The sequence below is a fragment of the Daphnia carinata genome, chromosome 3 (genome assembly GCF_022539665.2).
Source record: "Daphnia carinata strain CSIRO-1 chromosome 3, CSIRO_AGI_Dcar_HiC_V3, whole genome shotgun sequence".
NCBI classification, from domain to species: Eukaryota; Metazoa; Arthropoda; class Branchiopoda; order Diplostraca; family Daphniidae; genus Daphnia; species Daphnia carinata.
Genome location: NC_081333.1, coordinates 1,927,782 through 1,951,124, shown reverse-complemented (window position 1 = coordinate 1,951,124; position 23,343 = coordinate 1,927,782). Strand labels below are relative to the sequence as shown.

Genomic DNA, 23,343 nt, shown 5'->3' with positions numbered 1-23,343 from the left:
AACGAAGGTCGATGAAAAATAAATTTGTTTGATATGTGCGGTCCTGGCACAGTGGTTACCACCTTCGCTTCGCATTCTGAAGGCCCCGGGTTCAAGTCCCGACACCGCCAATTTCCCCCCCTCCCTTTCCCTCCAAATCTTCATTCAAGATACGCAAGATTCATCGGATTACGCAAGCTTCTACAACAGATCAAGACGCAAGATTCTACGCCTTCAAGAAAGAAAAAAAGAAGAGAGAAAACAAGAAGAAAGAAAAAAAGAAGAGAGAAAAGAAGAGCCATGCCTACTATAAAGGGGCTAAATGGCACACCAAAAAAAGCCTTGCCAGGCTAAAAATGGCAAAAATAGCCTTGCCAGGCTAAAAATCGATCTGTAGTACTGTTCACTACCTTGAAGATCGAACCACAAGCTGAAAGGTAAAGAAGAGGTGATCGTTGAACGTAGGCTGTTCGTTAGCCTCCCCACGGCCTGAAAGACGGCTCGTGGATGCAGGCAGCTTATCATCGGGATATGTGACCCAATTCGCTACCCGTAAGTTTTTGTTGTTCCTTGTATCTAACACCCATAATAGGCGTGTTAGTTGTTGAAGGTTGAGCATGAGTGGTGGTGGCAAAGAGTGTAAGTAGCTGCAAATAAAGAATGTTTGATTTTATTTATTGCAGAGAACAAGCTATATATAAGCTGGAGACCCGAGTTCGAATCTAGCCTCAGTCATTTCTTTTTTTCCTTTCCTACCGTAAGCTGGCCACGCGCGGCGCTAGGTTCCACTGTTTCCACTGAAGCTTCAGAAGAGACATTTACGATTTTCGTTTACGCTCACGCTCATGCTGGTAGACTAGACATTTAAAGTTAAGACACTTTGCCCAATTCCAACAGTTTTGATTCTTACTTGTAAGTTGTTATTCGCACCAGAATGCAGCGACGAAATCCGCGGTCTTTTTGCTGTTGACAAAATGGATAGTCTTGGCACCACCGAGATCTTGTAAAACTTCGATCAGCTTAGCTCTCTTATCTCTTTTCGAGCACTGAAAAAACAGCTGTTCAACACCCGGATTGGTGCCTGTTGTGACGAATATGTAGTCTTCCATGTACGTCGCAGCCAGCTCTTGCACTTCATCTGGGAATGTAGCCGAAAACATACAAACACGACGGATTCCCTACAGAGAAACAAATACTATTACATCAATCAAATCTCATACTCAAAAGCCATCGAGGACATACTTTCGGATGCATCGTTGGATGATTGACAATTTTTTCAACATTGGGACCGAAACCCATATCAAGCATTCGATCAGCTTCGTCCAAAATTTAAAACCTGACTCCCGAGAAGTCAAATACTTCACGGTCGAGAAAATCATTGAATCGCCCCGCGGTCGCGACAAAAATATTGCACCCAGCTTGAAGATTTGACCGCTGATGGCTCGTGAGAGTTCCCCCATATATATTCACAGACTTTAAAACCGAACTGTAGGAGAATTTACACGCCTCGCGGTGAATTTGAATGGCCAATTCACGAGTGGGTGCGACAATTACAACTTCTGGCTTTTGAACCATGGCATGAGACGCACCAACCACACCTTGTTCTAACAATATGTTCATAACCGGTACCAAGTACGCCGCCTGCATGAAAAAATGTAAAATTTTAGATGACTTAATCAACGAATATCACGAAGGGTTTGTTGAGTATCTTAGATGCAATTGGACTTTTTAGTAGTCGCAACCACCGGCGTGCCCACTCAAAATTACTTTTACTTCAACTTACCCAGTTCATACCGACCCATTCGAATCAAGTCAGTACGAGGGCATTAAGGTTTCAAAATTACACAGCGTTAATTAGTTGGATTACCGTTTTCCGGAGCCCGTGACCGCACAAGCAATTAAACCTCTTTTGGCAAGAATAACTACAACTGAAGCTTTCTGAACAGGTGTTGGTTTTATGTAGCCAGAATTCTTAATGTTTTGAAGTAGTAGTTGATGCAGGCTGGCTTCTTCGAATGATGTTATGTATTGAAGTACATCTTTTCCTGTAGCCTAAAGCAAACACAATAGATATTTTTTTTTAAATACAGTTTCGAGAAATGGCTTACATGGAGGACGACTTTATCAAAATTGTTAAAGCGTTCCCACATAGACAATGCCCTTAAACAGTTCCTTTTCATCACATGTCACAGCTTCTGGAATGTATTGCTCATGTGGCTTTCCATCTTCCATCAATTCACTGAAGAGATTCGGGCAGCCTTTCGAGGTGTGGTCAGCTTCATTACACTAGGAGTAAAACAATGAACACTGGAACATAAAATAGTTTTGTGAAGATATAATTGATGTTTACATCATAACAGTTGCTGCCACCAATGCTTCCTCCTTGAGGAAAATCCCTTGCTATATTGCCCTCTTCTTTGTTAAAAATGAGCACTAAAAATGATGTTTTTTTTGTTTTTTGTTTATCTCATAGCAGGTACGACTTCCACCAGCGCCGCGACCCTCTTGTGGACAATCCTTCGAGAAATGTCCCCCTTCCCCATACTATAAAAAGCACCAAGAAGTTAAGTTCGAACATATGTTTCGATATTTTCATCTTACTTTGTGACGTCAACGGACCACTAACGCCGCCCCCACCAGCTTGTGGACACTCTGGCAAAATGTCTTTCACACTGTTAAACAAAACCATAGTTTAAAGTAATCACACTAGGAATACAAGAAAACACTTACCTTGTGACCCTGGACAGAAAAAATGTAGAACAGAATGAAACAAATAAGATTATATAGAGAGGTCAAGAAGTAAAATTTAGCGAGGACGGTCTATCTAGCGAGTAAAGGTAGACAGCAGACTACACGCGTTAAGCCAATCTAAAAATATGCCTGAAAAAAAAACTGTCCGATGAGCCACGGTTTAAGGCGCCTCTTGTGGACGCAAAAGTCATTACGAGAAATATTATCCGCCACAAACTAAATGTTTTTAAACATTTAGATTACTTATCCAAATGAAAATTTAACTTAAGAAAATTTATATGTTTGAGTAATATAAAGACGTTATTGTGTATTATTTTCACATCGCAACAACCAATAATGACTTTATATTACTCAAACATATTATTTATACCTAAAACAAGCAATTATTCTCATTGCTATTAGAATTACATTCATTATAATTGCTGCAGCACAAAATGGAAAGTTAATAGTTAATAGTAATAATAATGAAGTTAAGTAAGTAGAATATAACAAAATAATTATTGTATAGTTATATTTTAATGAAATAAAGTTATTAATTAAAAAAATTATATATTTATATGGCTAGAATTCGTAAAGTTGTATTTAGAAAATTAAGTAGGAATCTGGCCGATAGATGGCCATAGCTGTAAAAAAGAAAAAAAGGCCGAAATTTTTTTTTTTTTTTGGGTAAAACGGATTCCCATATTTTGGAGCTTCTTAGAAGTTCAGTATGGTTTCAGGAATGACTTACATGCAGTAAAGATTAAAATGTATGACAATATATAAGTATCTGCTATTGGTAATGAGTATTCTACCTAAGATCTTTCAAACGTCTTTACTAGAGCCCATAACGGGAAAAATCACTCATTGACAGGGATTTAAAAAAAACAACTGTTAGTCTGACTAGATTTCCTATCACTTCGCCATTAGTTTGATTTTTTCGCCATAAAGTCAAATATTTCGTTTCAAAACAAAGGAACACTTATCATGAAATTCTGAAAAAAAATTGTATTCGTCAGGGTGATATTCTTTTTAGTCGAAATGATATTGAACGAAGCATTCTTATTTTTTTCCAATGATTTTATTGAGATACGTAAGATGTATTAAACTGAAGATGAAGGATGCGAATATACCTGATCATGCAGACAGCGCAGGATTTTTACAGTGGCGTTTTAAAATGTTGCGTAGTTCGAACATTTGAAGATTTTATTTAATGCGATACAACATTTTCCGCTGCATGCGATGTTGCAACTCCCCGCGACGAATCATGCAATGGATCACCTTGAAAATAGCTCTTTCCGGATATTTCTAGTAAACAACGCAAAGTTAATCAAATATAGTTTTCTTAAATGTTTTTTTTTTTTAAGTTACCTGGCGAGTAAAATCTTGAACGATGCTGTTTTCCGAAACTTGTGAACCGATCGCAAAGCGGCGCTTCAATTGTTTTTCAATACGGGAAATTACCTCCTGATCTTCCTCTGAGGTAAATCCTTCCGCGCCTAAAACTAAACTGTGATTTGAGTTCTTAATGTTTGGACTCATGCAGACTAACCAGCTAAACTTCCGGACATAGCGGCGTCCAACGTGGACACCTGGAAAAGCCGCAACGCTTCATCGACGTGCGTTTCAGTGGCAAACGGTTGGAGTTGCATTTTTGCCAAGGATTCAGATAAACGAATTACAGCCTCCAGTTGCCTAAAATAGACGAAAGCCACATGATAAAGACTGCACTACACATCGACAAATAAAAAAAAATTTCATTTTTCATCAGTTGGCCCCTGTTATGCTTCAGGAATCAGATAGCGCCTTAAGCTGATAGGAATCATCATTTGTTTTCGTCGAAAGATATTACGTCTTGTTCAAATATTTACGAATTTACCTAACAGTGATGGGAATGTTCAAACGTTTTTCGGAATCCATTTCGTGTTCGCGAACACCGCTACGCATAAGAACGTAGCGGTTCTTCAGCTTTTCTGCAGCAGCTTCCGACAATCGAGGTCCGCAACGACTAAAAAAACAAGTAAAATGCTGATTCGTAAACGGAAAATCATGTGTTTGATACGTACCTGCGGCAGAACGCGATGTATTTTTTAAGCAAAGCGAGACTCAGCTCTCCTTCGTGTGACTGTTCACCAGTTTGAATAGCATTCATGTGGATTCCCATCACATGCTTAGCTAAAGTCTATTGAAACAATTATTAGCATATCAGTAATCAATACGTTGTGAAATCATACTAACCATATCACGACGCTCGTTGTGCTCATCTTTTACGATGAAGATGGTATCGAAACGCGACAGAATGGTTGGCATAAAATCGATGTTCTCCTCGCCCTTGCTATCGTCCCATCGACCGAAAACCGAGTTGGCTGCGGCAAACACGGCGCAGCGTGAATTCAGGGTAGTCGTAATACCAGCCTATAAAAATTATGGTTATGTGTAACACAGGAGCTTCATTTTCTCTCAACGTGCGCATTACTTTGGCAATCGAAATAGTCTGCTGTTCCATGGCTTCGTGAATGGCCACTCGATCGTCTTCACGCATTTTGTCAAACTCGTCAATGCACACCACTCCGCCATCGGCAAGTACCATAGCGCCTCCTTCCATGACGAAATTGCGCTACGAAAAAAAAAAAAAAAATTAGTTTCAAGCTCTGGCAAGCCGTGGAGATAAATTCTCTTATTTTATTTTTTACAGTTGTAGGATCGCGAATGACAGAAGCAGTGAGACCGGCAGCTGAAGAACCTTTGCCGGATGTATATACAGCTACTGGGGCAACTTTCTCGACGAATTTCAGTAACTGCGATTTGGCAGTACCAGGGTCTCCGAGAAGCAAAACGTTAATATCACCACGCCGAGTTAGACCATCAGGCATACGCTTGCGTGAACCTGTTAAAATTCATTTGAACCTTAGGTAAACTGAATAACGCTTTGAAAAATTCAATTTCACCTCCAAATAGTAGGCAAGCAGTGGCTTTTTTAATATCTTCGAACCCGAAAATGCTGGGTGCGATACTTTTCGCGATACGTTCGTAGATATTGGACGAGGCAGCAAGACGGCGAAAGAGTTCTTCATCATCTGATGTTAGAGGGACCGAACTGCTCCGGCCAGCTCCCATATTATCGACTTGAATACCAACAACGCGCAGATAACCACTGCGGACACCTACAGCAATTTTCTCTCTGGCCGAAGTCTAGATTATTGAGCCTTAATAACATTAGACGCGAATTTTAAAATTAAGGATATTGTCAAACCTTGGTACTTTTGCCGGCTTTTTTGATAGCGTAGATACCCAAAATCGTTAATCTGTTTCCTGGTACCACCTTCTCGCAAAGGTATCGGTCGCAGAAGAGTTGCAAGTGTCGGGGCATTTCACCTTGAGGTACAGCGTCCGGCAACTCTTGCAATTTCAATGTTTGGAAATCTACACATTCACACTTGTCTGGCATAATAAAGTAAGGATCCAATAGACATTTGGCTCCTCCCTGAAACTTCACTATAAAACTCACATTCGAGTTATTGAGCATACGCGATGGCATTCCTTAAATTTTTACTTACGATGCACACTTGCGCGGAAGAATGTAGCCATCCAAACCAGGTTTGATGGTCAAGTTGGGGACTACATTGCGACAAGATCGGCACTGGATCGAGATCTTTGTTGCTTTAGCCTTAATGCCAGTTGCAGCCACAATGATTCCAGGAATTTTGACCAACTGTGACACTAAATCTGACTAAAATTACAAAAAAAAAAAAACAAATTCACAATAGATTTTGTTAAGTACTGCATAAAATTTCTTGATTACCCACCTTTAAATCCCGAACAGATATGGGATTGGCATCAGACTTCAGCAGAACCTGTATATCTTGTACTACAGTTTCACCTTCAGGTCTTGGTGCTGTTATCTCATCTGCTACTTCTTTGGCAGCCTCCTCCAACTAGTTGCCACAAATAACAATATAGGAAATACACTTTTTAACATAAATGCTGTTTATAGTTACCAATGGTAAATAGTCAGAGGGTTGCTTCTGTAGTTTGTGAGCCAGCATTTCATCGAAGCTCGAGATATCCTCCACCGAAACTTCCAAAAAATACTGGCCAAGATTATATTGCTGTTTAAGGGCATCTCTGACAAAAAAATAATGGAGTTAAAGAAATCTAATATAAAATAAATAATATAATATATAAAATATAAAATATAAAATAATATAAAATATAAAAATATTGCTCAAAATACCTGTATTTGTAATTGAAGTTTCCTTCGTGAAATTGACGAATGAAATCTTTATATTTCTTTTTTATAGCTTGATTATTTACACTTGTTTCATTGGCCCGTTCTTCAGAACCAAAGTTGTCAGAATAGTATATTCCTGGGTCGTCGAAACCTTCCATTTTTTGCAAAATTAAATACCGATTATTCCACACTACTTTCAAGTTCGCACGTCTTCTACAACTGAAGCAGACCAACTACAATTACTTTGTTTCTTTAGCGCCAAATAATAATTTTTGGGCCGTGTTGCCACAATATTTAATAATGCAATTTATTTTTAAACATTGGTAGTACAAATTAGGTAAAGCATTTTCTTTCCCTACTGTGTTTTCCGTAGAAAGGCGTACATTATTCTAATTTGTATATAAATTTTCATTCGAATGATTAAGATAGATTATTCGTTTTTTATGACAACTGCGGTGTTGCTTTTAATTTGTGTGTGTGTGTGTGTTAACGTATGATGCCAGTTGCAGACGACAACCCGCTGAATTTTTGAGAGTCACGTCAAATCAGTTGGCCATCAGCAGCACCAGCACTAAGAAAATAGTACAAGACACCATGGCTCACCGAAATGAATTGAACAGCTTATATGTGCAACTTTCAAGTGAATACGAAAAGGGATTTTCAGACGTGAAGAAATGTTCTGAAATTCTTGAAAAACTAAAGGTACCTCGACCTTTTGACTTCAACTCAGAATTGCTTGTTTTCATACATGTTTTACATAGATCGGCCTCACGCAAATCGCATATTTACCTTCGGTGGGTGCTCCTCTTGTGAAAGATGATCTTTTGCTTGGTCGTACGTATATCTGAATTGATGGACAAAGATTCTTTATATTAAAAGCAATTTCTTTAGGTAATGTCTTGGAAAAAGGAGCCCTTTTCAGCATTTCTGCTAAAGATATTCCAGCATTTGAGAGATATGTGGCACAATTGAAATCATACTATTTGGATTTCAGGTAAAATTTTTTCCCAAAGAAATTGAAGCCTTGCTTAATTTTCACTTTTCAATTTAGCAATTTTCTACCAGAGTCTCCTTTAAAGTATGAACTTTTGGGTTTGAATTTACTTTGGCTTCTTACCCAAAACCGTGTGGCAGAATTCCATACAGAGTTGGAACTTCTATCACCTAATGATATTCAAAATAATATTTTTATTCACTACCCTGTTTCTCTTGAACAATATTTGATGGAAGGATGCTACAATAAGGTATTTTTTAACGTAAAAAAGCCGATAACTTCTTATCCAATACCTTTTTCTGTTGAAAGATATTCCACGCGAAAAATCAAGTCCCGGCGCCGAGTTTCAATTACTTTCTCGATATACTGGTTGACACTATTCGAGATGAGATAGCAGCGTGCATGGAGAAATCATTTGACAAAATCCACCTTAGTGAAGCAGCAAAAATGTTAAGCATTACCAACATAAACTCTATGAAAGAATATGGAAATAAGGTATAGACCATAGTTCATAAAATCCAAAATTTAACTAACTCTAACTTAAACTCCCGTTACAGCGAGAATGGTCGTTGAATTCTGGAGACTATTACCTTTTCCAAATTGACGTGAAAAAATGCGACGACTCTTTGACTGCACTTGAATTAGCTAAACAAGCGATAGAGTATGCTCGTGAACTAGAAATGATTGTTTAAGATCGTATTCTCGTTAATAAATATCCAATGAACTTGGAATAATTTCATCAAATAAAATTTGCATTTCTCATCGAATCTTGAGATTTATTTATCGTTTCAAATACCACGACACTTTAACAAAAGTTTTTAAACAGGCTTGTAATCAAGTTTCGATTCAAGCTTCTTATTGTCTGCCACCTTACGAACAGCCTTCATGAAATCCTCTTCAATAACATAGTCCCTTTCTGCGCGAATCGCAAAGAGGCCAGCCTCGGTACACACATTTCGCAAATCAGCTCCATTGAAGCTGTCGGACAGTTTTACAACTGCTTCATAGTCAATATCACCATGTTTTGCGATAGGGCCAGCGTGAATTTTCAAAATCTCCAAGCGCGCCTGTTCATTGGGAAGAGGAATTTCAATCTTTCGATCAAGACGACCTGGACGAAGCAGAGCTGGATCTAGTGTATCTGGTCGATTCGTTGCCATGATCATTTTGACCTAATCGGAATCTTTGTCAACTGACTGTGCACCATGTAAAGATTGAGGGTAAACCTGTCCAAGGGAATCAAATCCGTCCATTTGATTTAAGAGTTCCATAAGTGTCCGTTGAATTTCTCTGTCAGCCGATGTGCCCTCACTGAAACGGCGTCCACCTGTTCACGACATGTAGTTAAATTAAAATATCATGACATTTTTCAAAAACCTACCAATAGCGTCGATTTCGTCCATGAAGATAATGCAAGGTTGGTGATCTCTTGCGTAGTTGAACATTTCACGAATCAAGCGAGCACTCTCACCGATATATTTGTCCACGATGGCGCTGGAAACGACCTTTAAATCGAAACAATCTGTATAGAGGGAAAAGTATACAAAGCAATTTCTATACTTTCAAAAAGTTGGCATCCAATTGGCTGGCAACAGCTCTTGCCAAGAGAGTTTTTCCAGTGCCAGGTGGTCCATACAACAAGCAACCTTTGGGTGGGGTAATGCCAACACGCTGAAATAATTCAGGATTCAAGAGTGGTAACTCAATTACTTCTCTCAATTCACGAATCTGCTCACTAAGTCCACCTTTATAATAGTACTGAATGGTAAACTACAGCTCATTGTTTTCAGGATTGAGGATTACCAATCTCTGAATAAGTAACATCTCCAGGATCTTCATGAGACATGTTGTACACCAATGGGTCAACTTCTCGGGGAAGATACCTCATGATGGTTAATGTGGTCATATCTAAGGCAACACGTGTGCCTGATTTTAGGCGAGCCTTATCCAACTGACGCCTGCATCCAACAACATAGCGGGGGCCATTGGTAGCTTTGACAATAACTAAATTAAAAATTAAACATTAGCATTATACATAAAATAAAAAATAAAAAAATCTTAAAAGATAAAAAAACAAAACAAGTTCGGTGGGAAACTTACATTTTTCCTCTGTCAGCTGCTTAAGGACTTCTCCAACAATCTAATGATAACCAAGATTAATACAGAGATTGAATTGTCCCTTGCATTAAAATCTAAAGAGATACTTTTATACCTGGCCAACACTTTGAAGGGCTTTCAAATCATTTTCAGATTTATCATACTGCTTTGTGAGATCCTTCAAAAGTTCTCGCACTATGGAATACCCAAAGAGAGTTAATTAGGACAAAATAATCAAATAGTTATTCACTATGAAAAATATTACTCTCTTTAAGTCTTCCTTCAACTTCGGCATGTTCTAATAATTTTTTGCGGTAATCTTGCAAGGCTTTTTCTCGGACGGGGTCCATGTTGACGGTGACAGGCAGAAAAGTTTTACTTGATGCATACACTACTGCACAATTGATATGGCTGCTCTATGCTTTTTTATTGTGATGCGAGGAAGTCGCATGTCGCAAAATCGCAATCATGAATTTCAAATTCCAATTTCTTGCACAGTTCTAGTTATGAATATAACTATATTAATGAAATTAATTTTTTTAAATGACGAAACCAAAATCTTGTATCCATTGAATAACAAATCAACATAAAAATGTGTAGGGTAAATTAAAATAATTCGCACAAGCGCCTTATCGCTTCGAGTTTAATAAGCTGAGCAATTGATAATGGAAGTTCACCCGAATCAAGTTGTCAAGTGGCAATTTTCTGTTGAGTGCACGCAACGCCGGATAATTTGTACTTCAGTAGTGAATCAAAGGAATATATTTTAAACGTTTATTAAAAATGTCATTGTTCACAAATTAATCGTGTTGTCTTCTTCTGGCTTTAATCCATGCCCGTATCTTCCGGGTAAATACAATCAAAGGAATGCTCAAAACAACGAATACAATACTTAAATAAATCAGTCTAATTTGCAGCAGTCGAGCAGATAAGACTGGATAGCATCCGCGTGTATGTATTTTCTCTTCTATTCGGTCTATCTTGGACGCATTCACGCCGCATTTCCTTATCGGTGCTAGGCAGCAGGAGTCCGGGACATCAGTTCTTATTTCATTCGGCGTAACGAACCAGTCTTGATAATTGTCATAGCCACAGCACTTGAGGTTTCGATGCGTTTCGTCCCATTTCTGAGCATCGTCTCTATTGGTGATCCGGTTGTACTGCATTACGGATTCGATTAATTCTACTTCCAGGTCGAATCTATTGGCTGATTGATCTTGCATGAAGAGCAATATGATTCCGAAAATCATCTGGAACGTATAGAATGACACGGTGAAACCTCGAGGTATTGAAAATTTCAAAATGGCAATGGCACATCCAATTGCACTAGTCGGCGCTAACGAGAAAAGAAGAACAGAATAAAACACGTATGATGGCACCGTAACACCGGTTAAGGGAAAGGATAGAAATAAAATGTCTTGAACGAATGGTGTTGAATTCCTAATGTTGCCCACGCAAAACACAAGTGCTAAAGCCAACAAGATAGCCCCAACATACGACGAGGCCACAAAGAATGGCAGATAGTTGTTCCACTTCATTATTGTAAACACTTTTCTGACATTTAGACACTCGAAAGTTGTCACATTCGTTTGGGGAAGCAAGTCAGCCATTTCGTGTGTTCGACTTCAGATAATAAAACATGCACGAGATAAAAAAAAAATAAATCAAACAGTCCGCCTCAAAAGATAAGCTGTTACTCGTGGCTACAAATGCCATTTAACTTGTGCTAGAAAGTTTATATTTGTAAGGAACCCTTTGTATATAAAGTACTGTATTATAATATTGAAAAATAATTAAAAAGGCAAAGCGAAAAGAAAATAAGAACAGTTATCTTAACAAAATGCAGTTAAAATCTTAATAATGAAATTAGAACAATTGATGGGGTGATTGTTAATAATAACATTGTGAAATCTTTCACACACATCAAGCAAGATAATTGTGCTTAATAAATGAGCGGCCATAAATATTTGAAAACTATACTCGTACAATTGAAAAAAAAAAAGATAAATAGAAAAATACGTAAAATAGAATCTCTCTTTTGGTTAATAAGATTATCGAAAATAAGTTCCGTATGCGTTGAAAATGAATAAATAATCTAACGAAAATTAAACTTTAATTCCTGCGGGGTCTCTTATTTTGGTAGGCGACATCCCTTGTCGTTCTCTCGGGTTGTCGTTTACGGAAGTAAGATTGAATTGTAGAGAGAATCAATTGGGGTACGGAAGTTGCATCTACCAAATTCTTGAACCGTTCTCTATTATCTGCCATCATCTCTGTGTCCTCGTACCACTTATTACCGAGAAAATGGTTTAGCTGTTCAGCTTCCGCTTTGGTTAACAAATCATTTTAGGTGGTGGACTTATAAGACGCTTGTTTTTAATATGCAATTCAGGTAAACTTACCTGTGACTGGTGGTAGCTGACGAAGTTTGGTGAATACGGTACGACGCCATAAAAGATATGCTAAATGATTTCTTAGCAAGCCTATGCAATAATAACATCACAAATGAGTCAGAAGCTAACGAAGATGCAATTTTCAAATATTCTTACCTTCCATTTCCCTCGGATTAGACACGCCCAATCGTAATTGGTGGCTCGTGAACTCTGCGAAAGATTCCAAAACAGCTTGAAAATCAGTATCTGCAAAATAAACTTTAGATTAATAAACCTCACAATGATTTAAAGTAACTTAACCTACCACTTAAGAAACCTAATGATCGCAAAGAGTCCATTGACAAGTCCATCTCTATCCAATCATCTGAAACTGAACAAACAATTGGATCACTTGGGTCGTTTGCTCCTTCGCCATCCACAGGTGAATCTTCTTCAGTTTCACTAAAGTAATCGCTATCAACGTGACTATGGGCAGGTTCTTGCATTACTACGTCGTTCACTTGAAGATCGTTTGCCTCTTGCTCGAACATAATGTGTCAAGTTCGATTCAGCACAGCTCAGAACTGATGATGTAATTGCAGCTGGAGGATGACTTAAAACAAACAACGTGCGACTGCGGAGAGTAAGACGATACTGGCAAGCTTAAGGGCGCAATTAGAATAGAACTCTTTTGTTTCATTAGATGCACACCTGAATTATGCAACTGTGTACGGAATCCGCGGTTGCGAGGTTGTGACCTTTTATTTCATTTCTTTTCCCAGAGTATCGATTGTTTGTATTCGCGCCATCGAGGCGGATTGGACGCAATCCATTCCATAGAATCCAAATACAAACCGAGAAAACAGCCAACATCATCACTGTCAAAACTCGCAGAACCGCTGCTTTCAGTCACACATTAACTGTAATATTTTAACGCGCACGACCTTCCTTAAAAAAGAAGTTTCCAATTACAATTTTTGTGCAAACATCTCACGTCTCTTCTATCAGAACTAGAATATCTCATTAGGATGGTGGTGTTTATTCTGTAAGATATTAAAACATTTCGTTCTGTGTTTGTTCCAAGATTTTCGTTGGCTTATTCATGCCCAATTTATTTATTCATCGTTATTATCTCATCCCTGCTTTCCTTCTAACTCATGCAGCTGCGTTTGGATTGCGTGATTGTATGCTGAAAAAGCAACTCCGGACGGATGTATCTTCGTTTGCCATAAACCACGAATTGCAGCGGAGATGCGTCCTTTGCAAAAACAACTTTAACGTCATTAAATGAATTTATGTGTCACGTTTCAACACGATCCCTAGACAGGCAAGCTAAAATTTCTTCTAACTCGTACACAGACCTAACTGCATCCATTTACGATGTCGACAAGCGCCACCAACTGGCACAGCCTTTGTCATTCAGTTTACTTCTACGGAATAAAAATTTGCGTTACATTATTGCGTAGATAAATAGTACTTAATTGACATTGAACATATCGCACACGCAGTAAATTATCGAGCCATACTTTTCAGTAATCAGGTGCATGATGAAGGACGAACAAAAAAGAATAGCCATAGTTAAAAGGTGTGCGCTTAGCTAGTTCTGAGTTCGCAGCTGTGCCGGGTGTGCATTAATACCATCTGTATTTGCCAGAAAATTGAATATCCTGTTCTATCAATCGAATACATCGACTTGGGCTCTACGAAATATAATGGATTAGACCAGACGCACATTAAATTATCCGTGGCCATGTTTACGTTCGTTCAAGCTGTGTGGGCAAAACGAATCGATGCTCAAATCAATTTTCGTTTACGAGTATAAAATGACAGCTCGTTCGAAGCAGTCAGTCCACAGCTTCACCTGGCTTTCAACCTGACAGCCGCTGAAAAATGAAACTCTTCGCTATCCTCGTCCTGATCGCAGTCTGCGTCGCCGTCGCCACGGTAAGCATTTCATTTACACTGTTAACAGTTGCCACGTAGATTTTTTTTTACATATTTGCGTGATTTAACGATCATTACCTAAACAGGAGGCCAAGACGACGAAGAAACCGAAGGGAACTGTTGCTCCCAAACCAACAGCCAAGCCCAAACCGACTGCCCTTCCAAAGCCCACAAAGTTACCAGTGACTCGTAAGCCATTCACTCGCAAACCCAGGGAACTTCTTGATGAGCCTGAGCTTCGTCACAAGGGTACTCGTCATCCAGGTACCGGTAAACCCCATCATCCATCCCATCCACCAAGGACTGGGAAGCCTCATCCTTCACGTAGACCAAGGGAGGTAGAGGAGCAAGAGCTTCGTCGTAAGGGTACTCGTCACCCAGGGACCGGTAAGCCCCACCATCCATCCCATCGACCAAAGACTAGAAAACCCCATCCTTCACGTAAGCCAAGGGAAGTAGAGGAAGCAGAGCTTCGTCAAAACACCCGTGCTCCAAAGACCCCCAAACCAACTAAACCGGCCAAAGTGACTAAACTACCCAAGACCCCTAAGCCAACCAAGGCCCCAAAGACCCCTAAACCTACCAAGGCCCCAAAGACACCTAAGCCAACTAAAAGCCCTTAAACGTTTTGATCTGAGAAAACACCAGCCTTAATCATCGGTAAATTCCTATGCGATGTTTTTGTTTGTTAAGTTTTCAAAAGCGGAAAACTTAACGTTGAATATCTTTATGTTATCGCAAATGAATTAGTTGGTGATTACATGGACAGTGTAGAACGACATGATTGGCGTAATTGGCAAGTATTAAAAAATCGGGCAGACATCTAAAATTCTTAATAGAATTGAAAACTGTATCGGCTTTACAAATTCTAAATCAATACAAAATGATAGCCCTAAATCTATCTCTATTTCTCTATTACGAAAGTTTAAATGCTTTATTGGTCGCAAACGAAATGGTTATCGTGATTACATTAAATATTAATAGTAGATATTCGCTTTTATTCTTCTTTTTTTTTTCCACTGACATGACAAATCCACGTCCAAAACCTAAATTTGAATTTTCAAACCCCGAGAGCTTATTCATTTAAAAATGTAGAATCAGGCATGGACAGGTACATTTCCGCGAATACAGCAGCTTAACTTAATAATAGAAAAGACCTCAACTGTGCCTCGTTACGATATCGGACGAGAAATTATAGAGATCGTCCTTGGCAACGACTGTGGTTGAAAGTTGACACATTATTTCATTAGAACAAGGTGGAAACTGATGCTACACAATCGATGCATTTATCCTTGACGAGAATGAGCTATTCTGCGGTTGCATCCTGATTACCATGTTTCAATTAGAATATGCAAGATGCGGTGACACAGGTATGAGCACGTCCTACGCATATTGACTCAGTGCGCAACTGTTGCACAAATATTTCCAGATGTCCTTGTCACACACTTCCGAAAATCCCGCAAATGTGTATCGGTCGACTGAAATAACCTTGCCGCAGTTTTCGAAGCCGTTAATTCACTCAAGGCGATTGAAATGACGACCGCATTTGATTTCGAATTACGATGCAAGTATCGGCGAGTGAGTCATTACACAGTCATGGATGAATAATGTATGTGTATATAAAGCGAAGGTACTGAACATCGATCCATTGGCAAACCTCAAAGAGCTCCACAGTTTGAAACACGTTTGAATTTCTCCGGTAAATTCATCATTAAAGATGACGATATTCATTTGGATAACTGTCGTGATTTCATTCTGCAGTGCACAGACGACCGTAAAATTATTTGTATTTAAAAAAATTACCCTAACATTTGCTTCAATTTAAATTGTTTTGTTTTCAGATGGCCAGTTCAAACTTGAATTCGAATTCAAGTGAATTCACAGCAGCTCCAATTCTATTCAGATCTGCTTTCAACGGTCGACCTCCGTTACCTAACCGGAAAGAAAACGTTTCAACTACCGAAAAGCCTAACATAAAAATTAATGAAATCGACGTAGTTAAAGAGATCGAAGAAAAAGTTTCTGAGAAAACGAATGGCAGTGAAGAAAATGATGAGGAGAATGGCAACGAGAGTCGTTACAAGAAGAATGCAAGAAAAGAAGACGATAGCGATGAAAGTGATAGTGATGAGAGCGGCAGCGATGAGAACGACGCGCTGATTGAAGGCGTCGAGAAAGATGACGAGCGACCAAGCAAATCAAGCCGTTGGCGTCCAACTCGTTTCGGTAGCTCATTTCGGCTACAACCTGTGCGCCGACCAATTGATTATCATCGTCCTAACTGACGTGTAGCAAGCCAACGAAATCAACTGTGTCTGGTGCTTTAAATCATTAATTTATTTGACCAAATTATAGTTTAGAAAACATTAGAGATGTAATACACAACTTAGAGATCTTACAATACATCCTGATGTTGTTTTCTATTGGCATCTTTGCCAGTATGAATCTTTCAGTGCCCTTCGTTTCGCGAATTGGCTTGTACGTAGTCTTGTTGTTAAGCCAAACTGAGACGTGATAAAATTTTTACACGTCTCTATTACGAATGGTCTGTCGTTTCAAAATATGGTTTCATATTTTGTGTGAGTTGCAGATTTAATGACTTTGGTGAGACATGACACGTACTACCTTTCTACCTTTGAGTCGTAAAACGTTTTTGGGGAGAATCACGTCGCCCGTTATTAGACTAGTTTGTGGGATTATTCAAAATGAAACGCAGACCGCAAAAAATGAAAATGTTATGACCTGCGATTGTCGGTATGAAACGTTATCGCTTGTCACATAACAGCGGGATTGTAAATTAGGATCTATAAGGATCAACACTTGTTTCGGCTACTTCTGATGCCCGCCTGATATGAAGTGTCTTAACGTTTGCCGGTGGATGACTCTTAATTTTTCAAAATATAGCCGTTGGAGCCTGTAATAAAAATGGCAATCAAGGAAAAATAGTTTAGCTATATGCAGTTGTAACCAACATACATAACAGTTTCATTAAAAACAATCTGAATTAAACTCAAAACCCTGCTTACTCATCCAAATAAAATAGTGCGAGTTATAGCGTACCGAGACGATATTTCAAGAGGCTAATAATAAAATATTTCTAAGTTAGATGTCTTATGATAGGATGTATAATTGCTGGGTAAAGATCACGATGTGTTATCAGTGGCTGACAACAAAATCAACAAGCCAAAAGCGGCGGCCTATATAAATGGAAGTGTACCACAGTTGTGCTCCAGGTCATTGGAGTTGCTTCCATCACCTGGTCTAGGTGAGCAAAAAGCTTCTCTTAATTAAATCATTTTTAAAAAATCATGTTTCACTCTTAATTTTTTTTTCTGCTTTAGCATTTCCAGATCTTCACAAACACCAACATGGCCAAGTATTTCAATCGTTACAATATAAGTTTGACTATTAACCATTAATTATGATCTTTTCAATACGTTAATTAAAGATTACCTGTTGCAACGCTTGCATTGATTGGTTTCATCGCTTTGCTTGGCATGAACGATGCTTACGTCATCCAACCTCGAACTTTGCAGCGAAGTAAGTACTCTCTATAATCCTCATTTCAACAACTTGTTCCAAATCAAATGCTTTTTTTTTCATTTGCCAATTAGTTTTAAAAGATCAAGCTAGAATCACCAAAGAAGGCAATGCTCCCTTGATAACAGCTGATGGAAAAGCTATTTGCACAACAACTGAATGCGTCGTCGCAGGTACTCCTCATTTGAATTACTTCCAACTATTCTGTCCTTTACCTGTGATATTTTAATTGACGGAATAACATTCCCTTAATTCAGCCGCTGCTCTAATCGAATCGATGGATCTGACTGCCGATCCATGCCAGGATTTTTTCCAGTACGCTTGCGGCGGATGGATCGAAAAACACCCGATCCCCGACTCGAAATCGCGCTGGACCCAGTTCGACATTTTGCGCGATGAGTTGACCGAAATCCTCAAAGGTCTGTTACATTGTCTTAACGTAAAACAGGCGTTTATTAAATTAGCAAATTTGCATTGTTCATTTTCATTGAAAAATCCAAACCTTTAACGCAATCAGTGATTTTGCGCGAGCCAAATGATCCAAATGATGCCATTCCCGTTAACACTGCCCGCGACATGTTCACTGCTTGCTCCGACACCGGTAAATTATTTTGTTAAAACACCAAAAAAAATTATTGAAACTGCTTATCTTTTGCAGAAACTATCGAAACGATTGGCCTCCAACCACTGACTGATCTCTTGGCTCTTTTCGGTAACTGGCCCATGACTCAAAGCACCTGGGATGAGGCTTCGTTTGACTGGAAGGCAGCCACTGTCGCTGGCCGCCAATTGTACGGCACCTATTACTTCCTCACCGTCTTCAACTACCTCGACTCTGAAAACACTGACCAAAGCACTATCTACGTAAAGCTGCCAAGACGTGTTATTTCTTTGGCCCGAGTTAACCTAATTTTATCTATAAAAACTAGATCGATCAAAGTTCGCTGGCTTTGCCTCGTTCTATCCTGGTTAATCCGTCTGGCTCCCCCGAAGTTATGTCGGCATATTCCGATTACATCACCGGCACCGCCAAAGCCATCCGAGACTACCTGAACACTGGAGCCACTGATGCCCAGATCGACGCTGATGTTGTGGCAATGTGGACTTTTGAATCCGAATTGGCCAAGGTTTTTTAGTTAACCATCTATTTATTTAACAAACGATGGTTAATCGTTTTGTATTAGATTACAACACCGGCTGAAGACCGTCGTAACATCACTCGCTTATACAACCCCTTGTTGGTTAGCGAAGTTCAAGCATGGACCGATAGCGTTCCAACCAACACAAACAACGGAAAGGTTTGTCTCATTTTCTTGTAGCTTTACCGCCAAACTACAATGTAATGTGGTTATGCAGATCAATTGGGAGGAATATCTGTCCAATATCTATAGTTTGGCTGATATTACGGTTCCATCGACTGAGCGCGTCATCGTTACCGAAACGGATTACTTGAAGAAACTGGTCGCTCTTCTAGATGTCACACCGACTCGTACTCTTGGTAGGTTAAATGGGAATATCCTATGTACGTGAGTAACTAATTAGGATTTTTGTTTTAGCTAACTACATTCACTGGCGCTTCGTCAAGGATTTGGGAGGTTACACCAATCAGCAAATGAGAGATCTAGCTTTTGCTTTCTCTAGCGCTTATTACGGCACTACCCAACCTGAGGCTAGGTTTGTTACAATACGCAATACTCGTCGAAATGAATATGAAATTTAAACATAACTGCGTGATATTAGGTCGACAACGTGCGCCAATCAAGCCAACAACTTGGTCGGATTCGCAACAGGTGCCAAGTACGTCGAAAGAGCCTTCGATGAAGCCGCAAAAATTGAGGTATTTTTATGATGATTTTAACGTATACATTAGCAACTACTTTTAATTCAAATAACTCAAAAACTAAATGTTCCACCTAAAAACTAAGTTGACTTTCGTGAATCTCATTTAATTTAGAATCTCAAACAGAATTTTTTAATGCTATATCTACATTAAAAAAAAAAGGAAAAAAGCCGGGCTTATTTTTGTCGGGCTTATTTTGTTGGGCTTATTTTTAAGTCCGAATTTTTTTAGATCTCAAATTTTAACACGGAAACCTTACCTATTATAACTAAATTTAACCGCTAATTCCGACTAAAATGTTAATTTTACTGTTAATTGTACACCTTTTGAAAAAAAAAACGCAATCAAAGAGGTTGTAGCGCAACCACTCAAATATTACAAGTCTCATCTAATGATTCAAATCATGATATTTTCAAGACCACTCTAATGATCGCCAACTTGAAAACGGCCTTTAAAACTTTGGTGGATGATGCCACTTGGATGGATGAAGGCACGAAAGCCATCGCACGAGAGAAGGCTGATTACATGAGTGAATTTGTTGGTTACCCAGATTGGATCAAGGACAAGGCTGCTCTCGAGGCCTACTATAACGGGGTAACTTACACATTCTTTAGTTTACAGATTTAGCAATGCTTTCATTTGAAATTTTAATGTAAATATCAATTTTATTACCGTGACTTGTTCAGTTGACAGCTACAACAGCGACTCACTTCCAGAACGTGCAGAATGCCAATTCATTCCTCAACAAAAAAGATTTCTTGACTCTGCGAGGACCGACTGATCGTACCAGATGGAACACCTACCCTTCCATCGTGAACGCCTTCTACGAGCCTCAATTGAACTCAATCAGTACGAACACTTTCTCTCTTTTCTCCTAACTTTAAGACGTTTAGTGATGTTAATTTTGGAAAAAATAGCTTTCCCCGCTGGTATTTTGCAACCTCCTTTCTACGGATTGGGTCGTCTGGCGTAAGTGAAAAATGACGTTGATCACGGTCTTAATTACACACTTGCTATAAATCTCATATTTGATTACACAGGAACATGAATTACGGAGGCATTGGAAGCGTCATTGGACATGAAATTACCCACGGTTTTGATGATCAAGGTATTGTCATTATCACGCTTAAAATCATAACATTGAAGTTACAAATTTCTTTATGCAAGGTCGCCAAAGTGACAAGTTCGGTAACACGGCCAACTGGTGGACTCCCGAAACTTTGGCTAACTACCTGGAACGTGCCCAATGTTTTATTGATCAGTACAACAACTTCACTGTGGCCAGTGGCTCACACGTATGTGTTGCTTTCTTTCCGTCTTTATTATTCCTATGATAAAAACTTGGGTTGCCTAACCTAATTTAAATTTATCTGCGTTGGTAAACAGGTTAACGGTGTGACAACCCAGGGCGAGAACATCGCTGATAACGGAGGTCTGCGTGAAGCTTATCGCGCTTACAATTTCTACGTGGCAGCCAATGGAGCTGAGCCTTTGTTGCCTGGTTTGGAACAATTCACATCCGACCAAATATTTTTCCTATCCTACGCCAATCTTTGGTGCGGAGTTGAAACGCCCGAACGTCTCGAAGAACAGATCTTGACCGATCCGCACAGCCCGAGCAGGTTCCGCGTTATTGGCCCGCTCTCCAACAACGAGGATTTCGCCCGCGAATTCAGTTGCCCAGCCGGAAGCCCAATGAACCGCGTCGATGACTGCATTTTGTGGTAAAAATTAGTTGTCAAGTATTTTTTTTCTTTGGCGGTTGACATTTACCCATCCGATCCTGATGAAACAATAAAACAATTTACCATACGCGTAAAATAAAAAAAAATAAAAAATTATGTCAATTGAATATGCTAAATAAAATAATGCAAGATACTAAACGGATATCTAAGACCAGTTTTGATTTACAACATTATTTGTTCCAAGTGTTTATCTGGAAAATTAAATATTCTATCAGTTTGATAGGGGACCGAAAACCGAAAACATCAGGGTTCATCTGGACGAATCTGTACTGAATATTCTTTTTACAAACCCAATTGTTATGACAGCATATACATTATGTTTTTTCTTAATGAAAAAAACATAGTCTGGTCTGGAAGTATTATGAAATGCTTTTTAGATAACGCTATCTAAAGCCAAATGACACTATTTTGGCCTACACGGAAAACTCATATAGTATGTAAAAATGTTTGAAGAATAACGTGCAAAAATATACACTAAGAATACATCTTTCGCATTGTAGTGTAACTATCAGTTATTTCAATTTGCTCGACGCACTGCGGCAAAAAGGCGAAAAGCAGCTATTCCAACAGCTAAAACGGCGACTGTTCCAGCTATAAATCCCAATCCAGTGGTCTCCGATTCCTGCCGTTTCCGTGGGGGTTCAAAAACGTAATTTCCTTTCGGATGAGGATATGAAAAACTATAGTCTTCATAATCGTCATAATAATAAAAATCGGATGACGAATCTTTTGGTTGATATGTCTCAGACTCAGGCTCATCAGTATATCCATGGTAAAATGAAATCGTGCTTAGGTTGATGTCATTAGGAAAACGCCAAACATCTCGACCTCCTTTCGTTGAGACATACTTCACGCCAAGAAGGTCTATCTTTTTGAATTTGAAATAGCATTCTTGTGTCTTGTTGGCATATTTTCGTTTATGAGCAACCCCATCGAGATTATTTTTTTTGATTTTACCACGCCCAGTATTAGGTTTAAGCGAAGTTAGGTAGACACCAGATCCGTAGCGGTGATTTGTCCCGTCACGATCTTTTGAAGATTTCAATATTTTTTCGTCACGCAAAATTTTCGAGTATGCATATACGTTGGTGTAGTGATACAAAAACTGCAAGTGTGGCAACATGAAAATAAATACTTAACGTTACTACGAGTTCCGAATACTTAACTGAATATTGTTTGGGGACAAGTTTTCGTTTTTCAGGCGAAATTATACCGTTTCATTGAAGTCACCCATTCCGCATCAATGTTGAAAATGAATTCGAGTTTAGAAATGCGTGCTCTATGAAAAGGAAGAAAAAAGATAAGTATGAAAGCTTTGTACGGTTTCGAATGTTACACCCATGTAAACACACAGTGTGTACAAGAACACTTGTGAACTGAAAAATCCAGTGCCTCACGCAGTAAAATTCTACACTAGTCATCTTCAGCCAGTACGCAGCAGAGTGCGGTGTACGACGCAGTAACAATTGATTACATTTTATCAAGCAACTACGACTAGAGTTTATGTTAATATTTCGGAAATTCAATCTTCGATAAGTACTTACCGTAACTACCAAAGTTTACTGAGATGTCAGGATCAACTCCTGACGAATAAAGAGGTCGGACAAACTATTCTATATCCTCTTTGCAGCAACTACGATCTTGCACTGGTAGTGGATATTGTCAATGCAACAGTTTTACAGTCCGCTTGCTCATTTTCGTATTGCAACACATGTCCTTGAGAAGTTTCTACAAATGTTGGAAGTGCATTGTGGAATTAGTAAAAGGTGGAACATACATGCCCGTTAGGTTTGTAATGCGTTTACCTATGTTTCAGCTCTAAAAGGCGAAATAATATGGCGTCATGATAACGCTTTGGTTCGTCTTTGTAC

General features: G+C 39.0%; 8 protein-coding genes across 11 annotated transcripts in view; 4 read left to right on the top strand and 4 right to left on the bottom strand.

Moving 5' to 3' along the window:
- Positions 1–21,610, top strand: part of LOC130693704 (neprilysin-4-like) — a 47,593-nt gene extending 25,983 nt beyond the window's left edge. The window contains exons 1-17 of one of the 2 annotated variants that reach the window (XM_057516891.2): positions 17,701–17,723; positions 17,796–17,887; positions 17,962–18,060; positions 18,145–18,306; positions 18,405–18,488; positions 18,546–18,751; positions 18,817–19,014; positions 19,072–19,185; positions 19,244–19,385; positions 19,444–19,561; positions 19,628–19,724; positions 20,145–20,321; positions 20,414–20,576; positions 20,645–20,696; positions 20,768–20,835; positions 20,895–21,022; positions 21,114–21,610. In XM_057516891.2, the coding sequence (XP_057372874.1) occupies positions 17,716–17,723; positions 17,796–17,887; positions 17,962–18,060; positions 18,145–18,306; positions 18,405–18,488; positions 18,546–18,751; positions 18,817–19,014; positions 19,072–19,185; positions 19,244–19,385; positions 19,444–19,561; positions 19,628–19,724; positions 20,145–20,321; positions 20,414–20,576; positions 20,645–20,696; positions 20,768–20,835; positions 20,895–21,022; positions 21,114–21,455 (2,250 nt within the window). In that variant the 5' untranslated portion in view covers positions 17,701–17,715 and the 3' untranslated portion in view covers positions 21,456–21,610. Of the gene's footprint in view, positions 1–17,700; positions 17,724–17,795; positions 17,888–17,961; positions 18,061–18,144; positions 18,307–18,404; positions 18,489–18,545; positions 18,752–18,816; positions 19,015–19,071; positions 19,186–19,243; positions 19,386–19,443; positions 19,562–19,627; positions 19,725–20,144; positions 20,322–20,413; positions 20,577–20,644; positions 20,697–20,767; positions 20,836–20,894; positions 21,023–21,113 lie in introns of those variants that run through there. The other variant, XM_057516892.2, reaches the window with a different exon arrangement.
- On the bottom strand, positions 3,769–7,162 carry LOC130693705 (DNA replication licensing factor mcm5-like). Its single transcript, XM_057516893.2, is given in 14 exon segments — positions 3,769–4,017; positions 4,081–4,208; positions 4,262–4,404; positions 4,589–4,717; positions 4,776–4,891; positions 4,948–5,124; positions 5,186–5,326; positions 5,403–5,596; positions 5,658–5,901; positions 5,963–6,199; positions 6,263–6,439; positions 6,516–6,644; positions 6,708–6,834; positions 6,944–7,162. Coding segments are annotated over 14 exon segments (2,199 nt in total). The 5' UTR covers positions 7,099–7,162; the 3' UTR covers positions 3,769–3,915.
- On the top strand, positions 7,444–8,701 carry LOC130693740 (26S proteasome non-ATPase regulatory subunit 8-like). The gene is made up of 6 exons (XM_057516935.2): positions 7,444–7,642; positions 7,702–7,774; positions 7,832–7,934; positions 7,992–8,184; positions 8,244–8,429; positions 8,492–8,701. The coding sequence occupies exons 1-6, from the start codon at positions 7,535–7,537 to the stop codon at positions 8,624–8,626; spliced, it is 798 nt and encodes a 265-aa protein (XP_057372918.1). The 5' UTR covers positions 7,444–7,534; the 3' UTR covers positions 8,627–8,701.
- Positions 8,690–10,458, bottom strand: LOC130693724 (26S proteasome regulatory subunit 10B). Its single transcript, XM_057516916.1, has 8 exons — positions 10,297–10,458; positions 10,147–10,226; positions 10,035–10,074; positions 9,738–9,938; positions 9,495–9,679; positions 9,316–9,439; positions 9,161–9,261; positions 8,690–9,106 (listed from the first exon to the last, which is right to left on the bottom strand). The coding sequence occupies exons 1-8, from the start codon at positions 10,379–10,381 to the stop codon at positions 8,753–8,755; spliced, it is 1,170 nt and encodes a 389-aa protein (XP_057372899.1). The 5' UTR covers positions 10,382–10,458; the 3' UTR covers positions 8,690–8,752.
- Positions 11,842–13,094, bottom strand: LOC130693747 (uncharacterized). The gene is made up of 4 exons (XM_057516945.2): positions 12,729–13,094; positions 12,581–12,670; positions 12,434–12,514; positions 11,842–12,358 (listed from the first exon to the last, which is right to left on the bottom strand). Exons 1-4 carry the CDS (start codon positions 12,952–12,954, stop codon positions 12,144–12,146), a joined length of 612 nt encoding a protein of 203 aa, XP_057372928.1. The 5' UTR covers positions 12,955–13,094; the 3' UTR covers positions 11,842–12,143.
- LOC130693749 (uncharacterized) lies at positions 14,239–15,244 on the top strand. Of its 3 annotated transcripts, none has more exons than XM_057516949.2 (3): positions 14,239–14,347; positions 14,434–14,611; positions 14,729–15,244. In XM_057516949.2, the coding sequence occupies exons 1-3, from the start codon at positions 14,294–14,296 to the stop codon at positions 14,968–14,970; spliced, it is 474 nt and encodes a 157-aa protein (XP_057372932.1). In that variant the 5' UTR covers positions 14,239–14,293; the 3' UTR covers positions 14,971–15,244. The 3 variants fall into 3 exon arrangements, with proteins under 3 accessions (XP_057372932.1, XP_059350687.1, XP_057372930.1); XM_059494704.1 differs by having other exon boundaries at positions 14,434–14,659; positions 14,777–15,244; XM_057516947.2 differs by having other exon boundaries at positions 14,434–15,244.
- LOC130693754 (uncharacterized) lies at positions 16,005–16,770 on the top strand. The gene is made up of 2 exons (XM_057516953.2): positions 16,005–16,121; positions 16,189–16,770. The coding sequence occupies exons 1-2, from the start codon at positions 16,065–16,067 to the stop codon at positions 16,630–16,632; spliced, it is 501 nt and encodes a 166-aa protein (XP_057372936.1). The 5' UTR covers positions 16,005–16,064; the 3' UTR covers positions 16,633–16,770.
- Positions 21,611–21,741: 131 nt separating the features above from the next.
- LOC130693748 (uncharacterized) lies at positions 21,742–23,136 on the bottom strand. The gene is made up of 3 exons (XM_057516946.2): positions 23,017–23,136; positions 22,686–22,751; positions 21,742–22,577 (listed from the first exon to the last, which is right to left on the bottom strand). The coding sequence occupies exons 2-3, from the start codon at positions 22,704–22,706 to the stop codon at positions 21,990–21,992; spliced, it is 609 nt and encodes a 202-aa protein (XP_057372929.1). The 5' UTR covers positions 22,707–22,751; positions 23,017–23,136; the 3' UTR covers positions 21,742–21,989.
- Between the last annotated feature and the right edge of the window lie 207 nt (positions 23,137–23,343).

Bases quoted from the DNA above. Each gene is read 5' to 3' on its own strand.
- LOC130693740 (XM_057516935.2), top strand. From the start codon at position 7,535: ATGGCTCACCGAAATGAATTGAACAGCTTATATGTGCAACTTTCAAGT. The intron at 7,643-7,701 runs GTACCTCGACCT...TGTTTTACATAG, and splicing joins AAATTCTTGAAAAACTAAAG to ATCGGCCTCACGCAAATCGC. The intron at 8,430-8,491 runs GTATAGACCATA...CTCCCGTTACAG, and splicing joins TGAAAGAATATGGAAATAAG to CGAGAATGGTCGTTGAATTC.
- LOC130693724 (XM_057516916.1), bottom strand. From the start codon at position 10,381: ATGGACCCCGTCCGAGAAAAAGCCTTGCAAGATTACCGCAAAAAATTA. The intron at 10,075-10,146 runs GTATAAAAGTAT...GGTTATCATTAG, and splicing joins CCCTTCAAAGTGTTGGCCAG to ATTGTTGGAGAAGTCCTTAA. The intron at 9,939-10,034 runs GTAAGTTTCCCA...TTTTTAATTTAG, and splicing joins GCAGCTGACAGAGGAAAAAT to TTATTGTCAAAGCTACCAAT.
- LOC130693747 (XM_057516945.2), bottom strand. From the start codon at position 12,954: ATGTTCGAGCAAGAGGCAAACGATCTTCAAGTGAACGACGTAGTAATG. The intron at 12,671-12,728 runs GTAGGTTAAGTT...TTTATTTTGCAG, and splicing joins ATCATTAGGTTTCTTAAGTG to ATACTGATTTTCAAGCTGTT. The intron at 12,359-12,433 runs GTAAGTTTACCT...TGTTAACCAAAG, and splicing joins TCAGCTACCACCAGTCACAG to CGGAAGCTGAACAGCTAAAC.
- LOC130693749 (XM_057516947.2), top strand. From the start codon at position 14,294: ATGAAACTCTTCGCTATCCTCGTCCTGATCGCAGTCTGCGTCGCCGTC. The intron at 14,348-14,433 runs GTAAGCATTTCA...TTACCTAAACAG, and splicing joins TCTGCGTCGCCGTCGCCACG to GAGGCCAAGACGACGAAGAA.
- LOC130693754 (XM_057516953.2), top strand. From the start codon at position 16,065: ATGACGATATTCATTTGGATAACTGTCGTGATTTCATTCTGCAGTGCA. The intron at 16,122-16,188 runs GTAAAATTATTT...TTTTGTTTTCAG, and splicing joins TCTGCAGTGCACAGACGACC to ATGGCCAGTTCAAACTTGAA.
- LOC130693748 (XM_057516946.2), bottom strand. From the start codon at position 22,706: ATGGGTGACTTCAATGAAACG. The intron at 22,578-22,685 runs GTATAATTTCGC...CCACACTTGCAG, and splicing joins TGGGTGACTTCAATGAAACG to TTTTTGTATCACTACACCAA.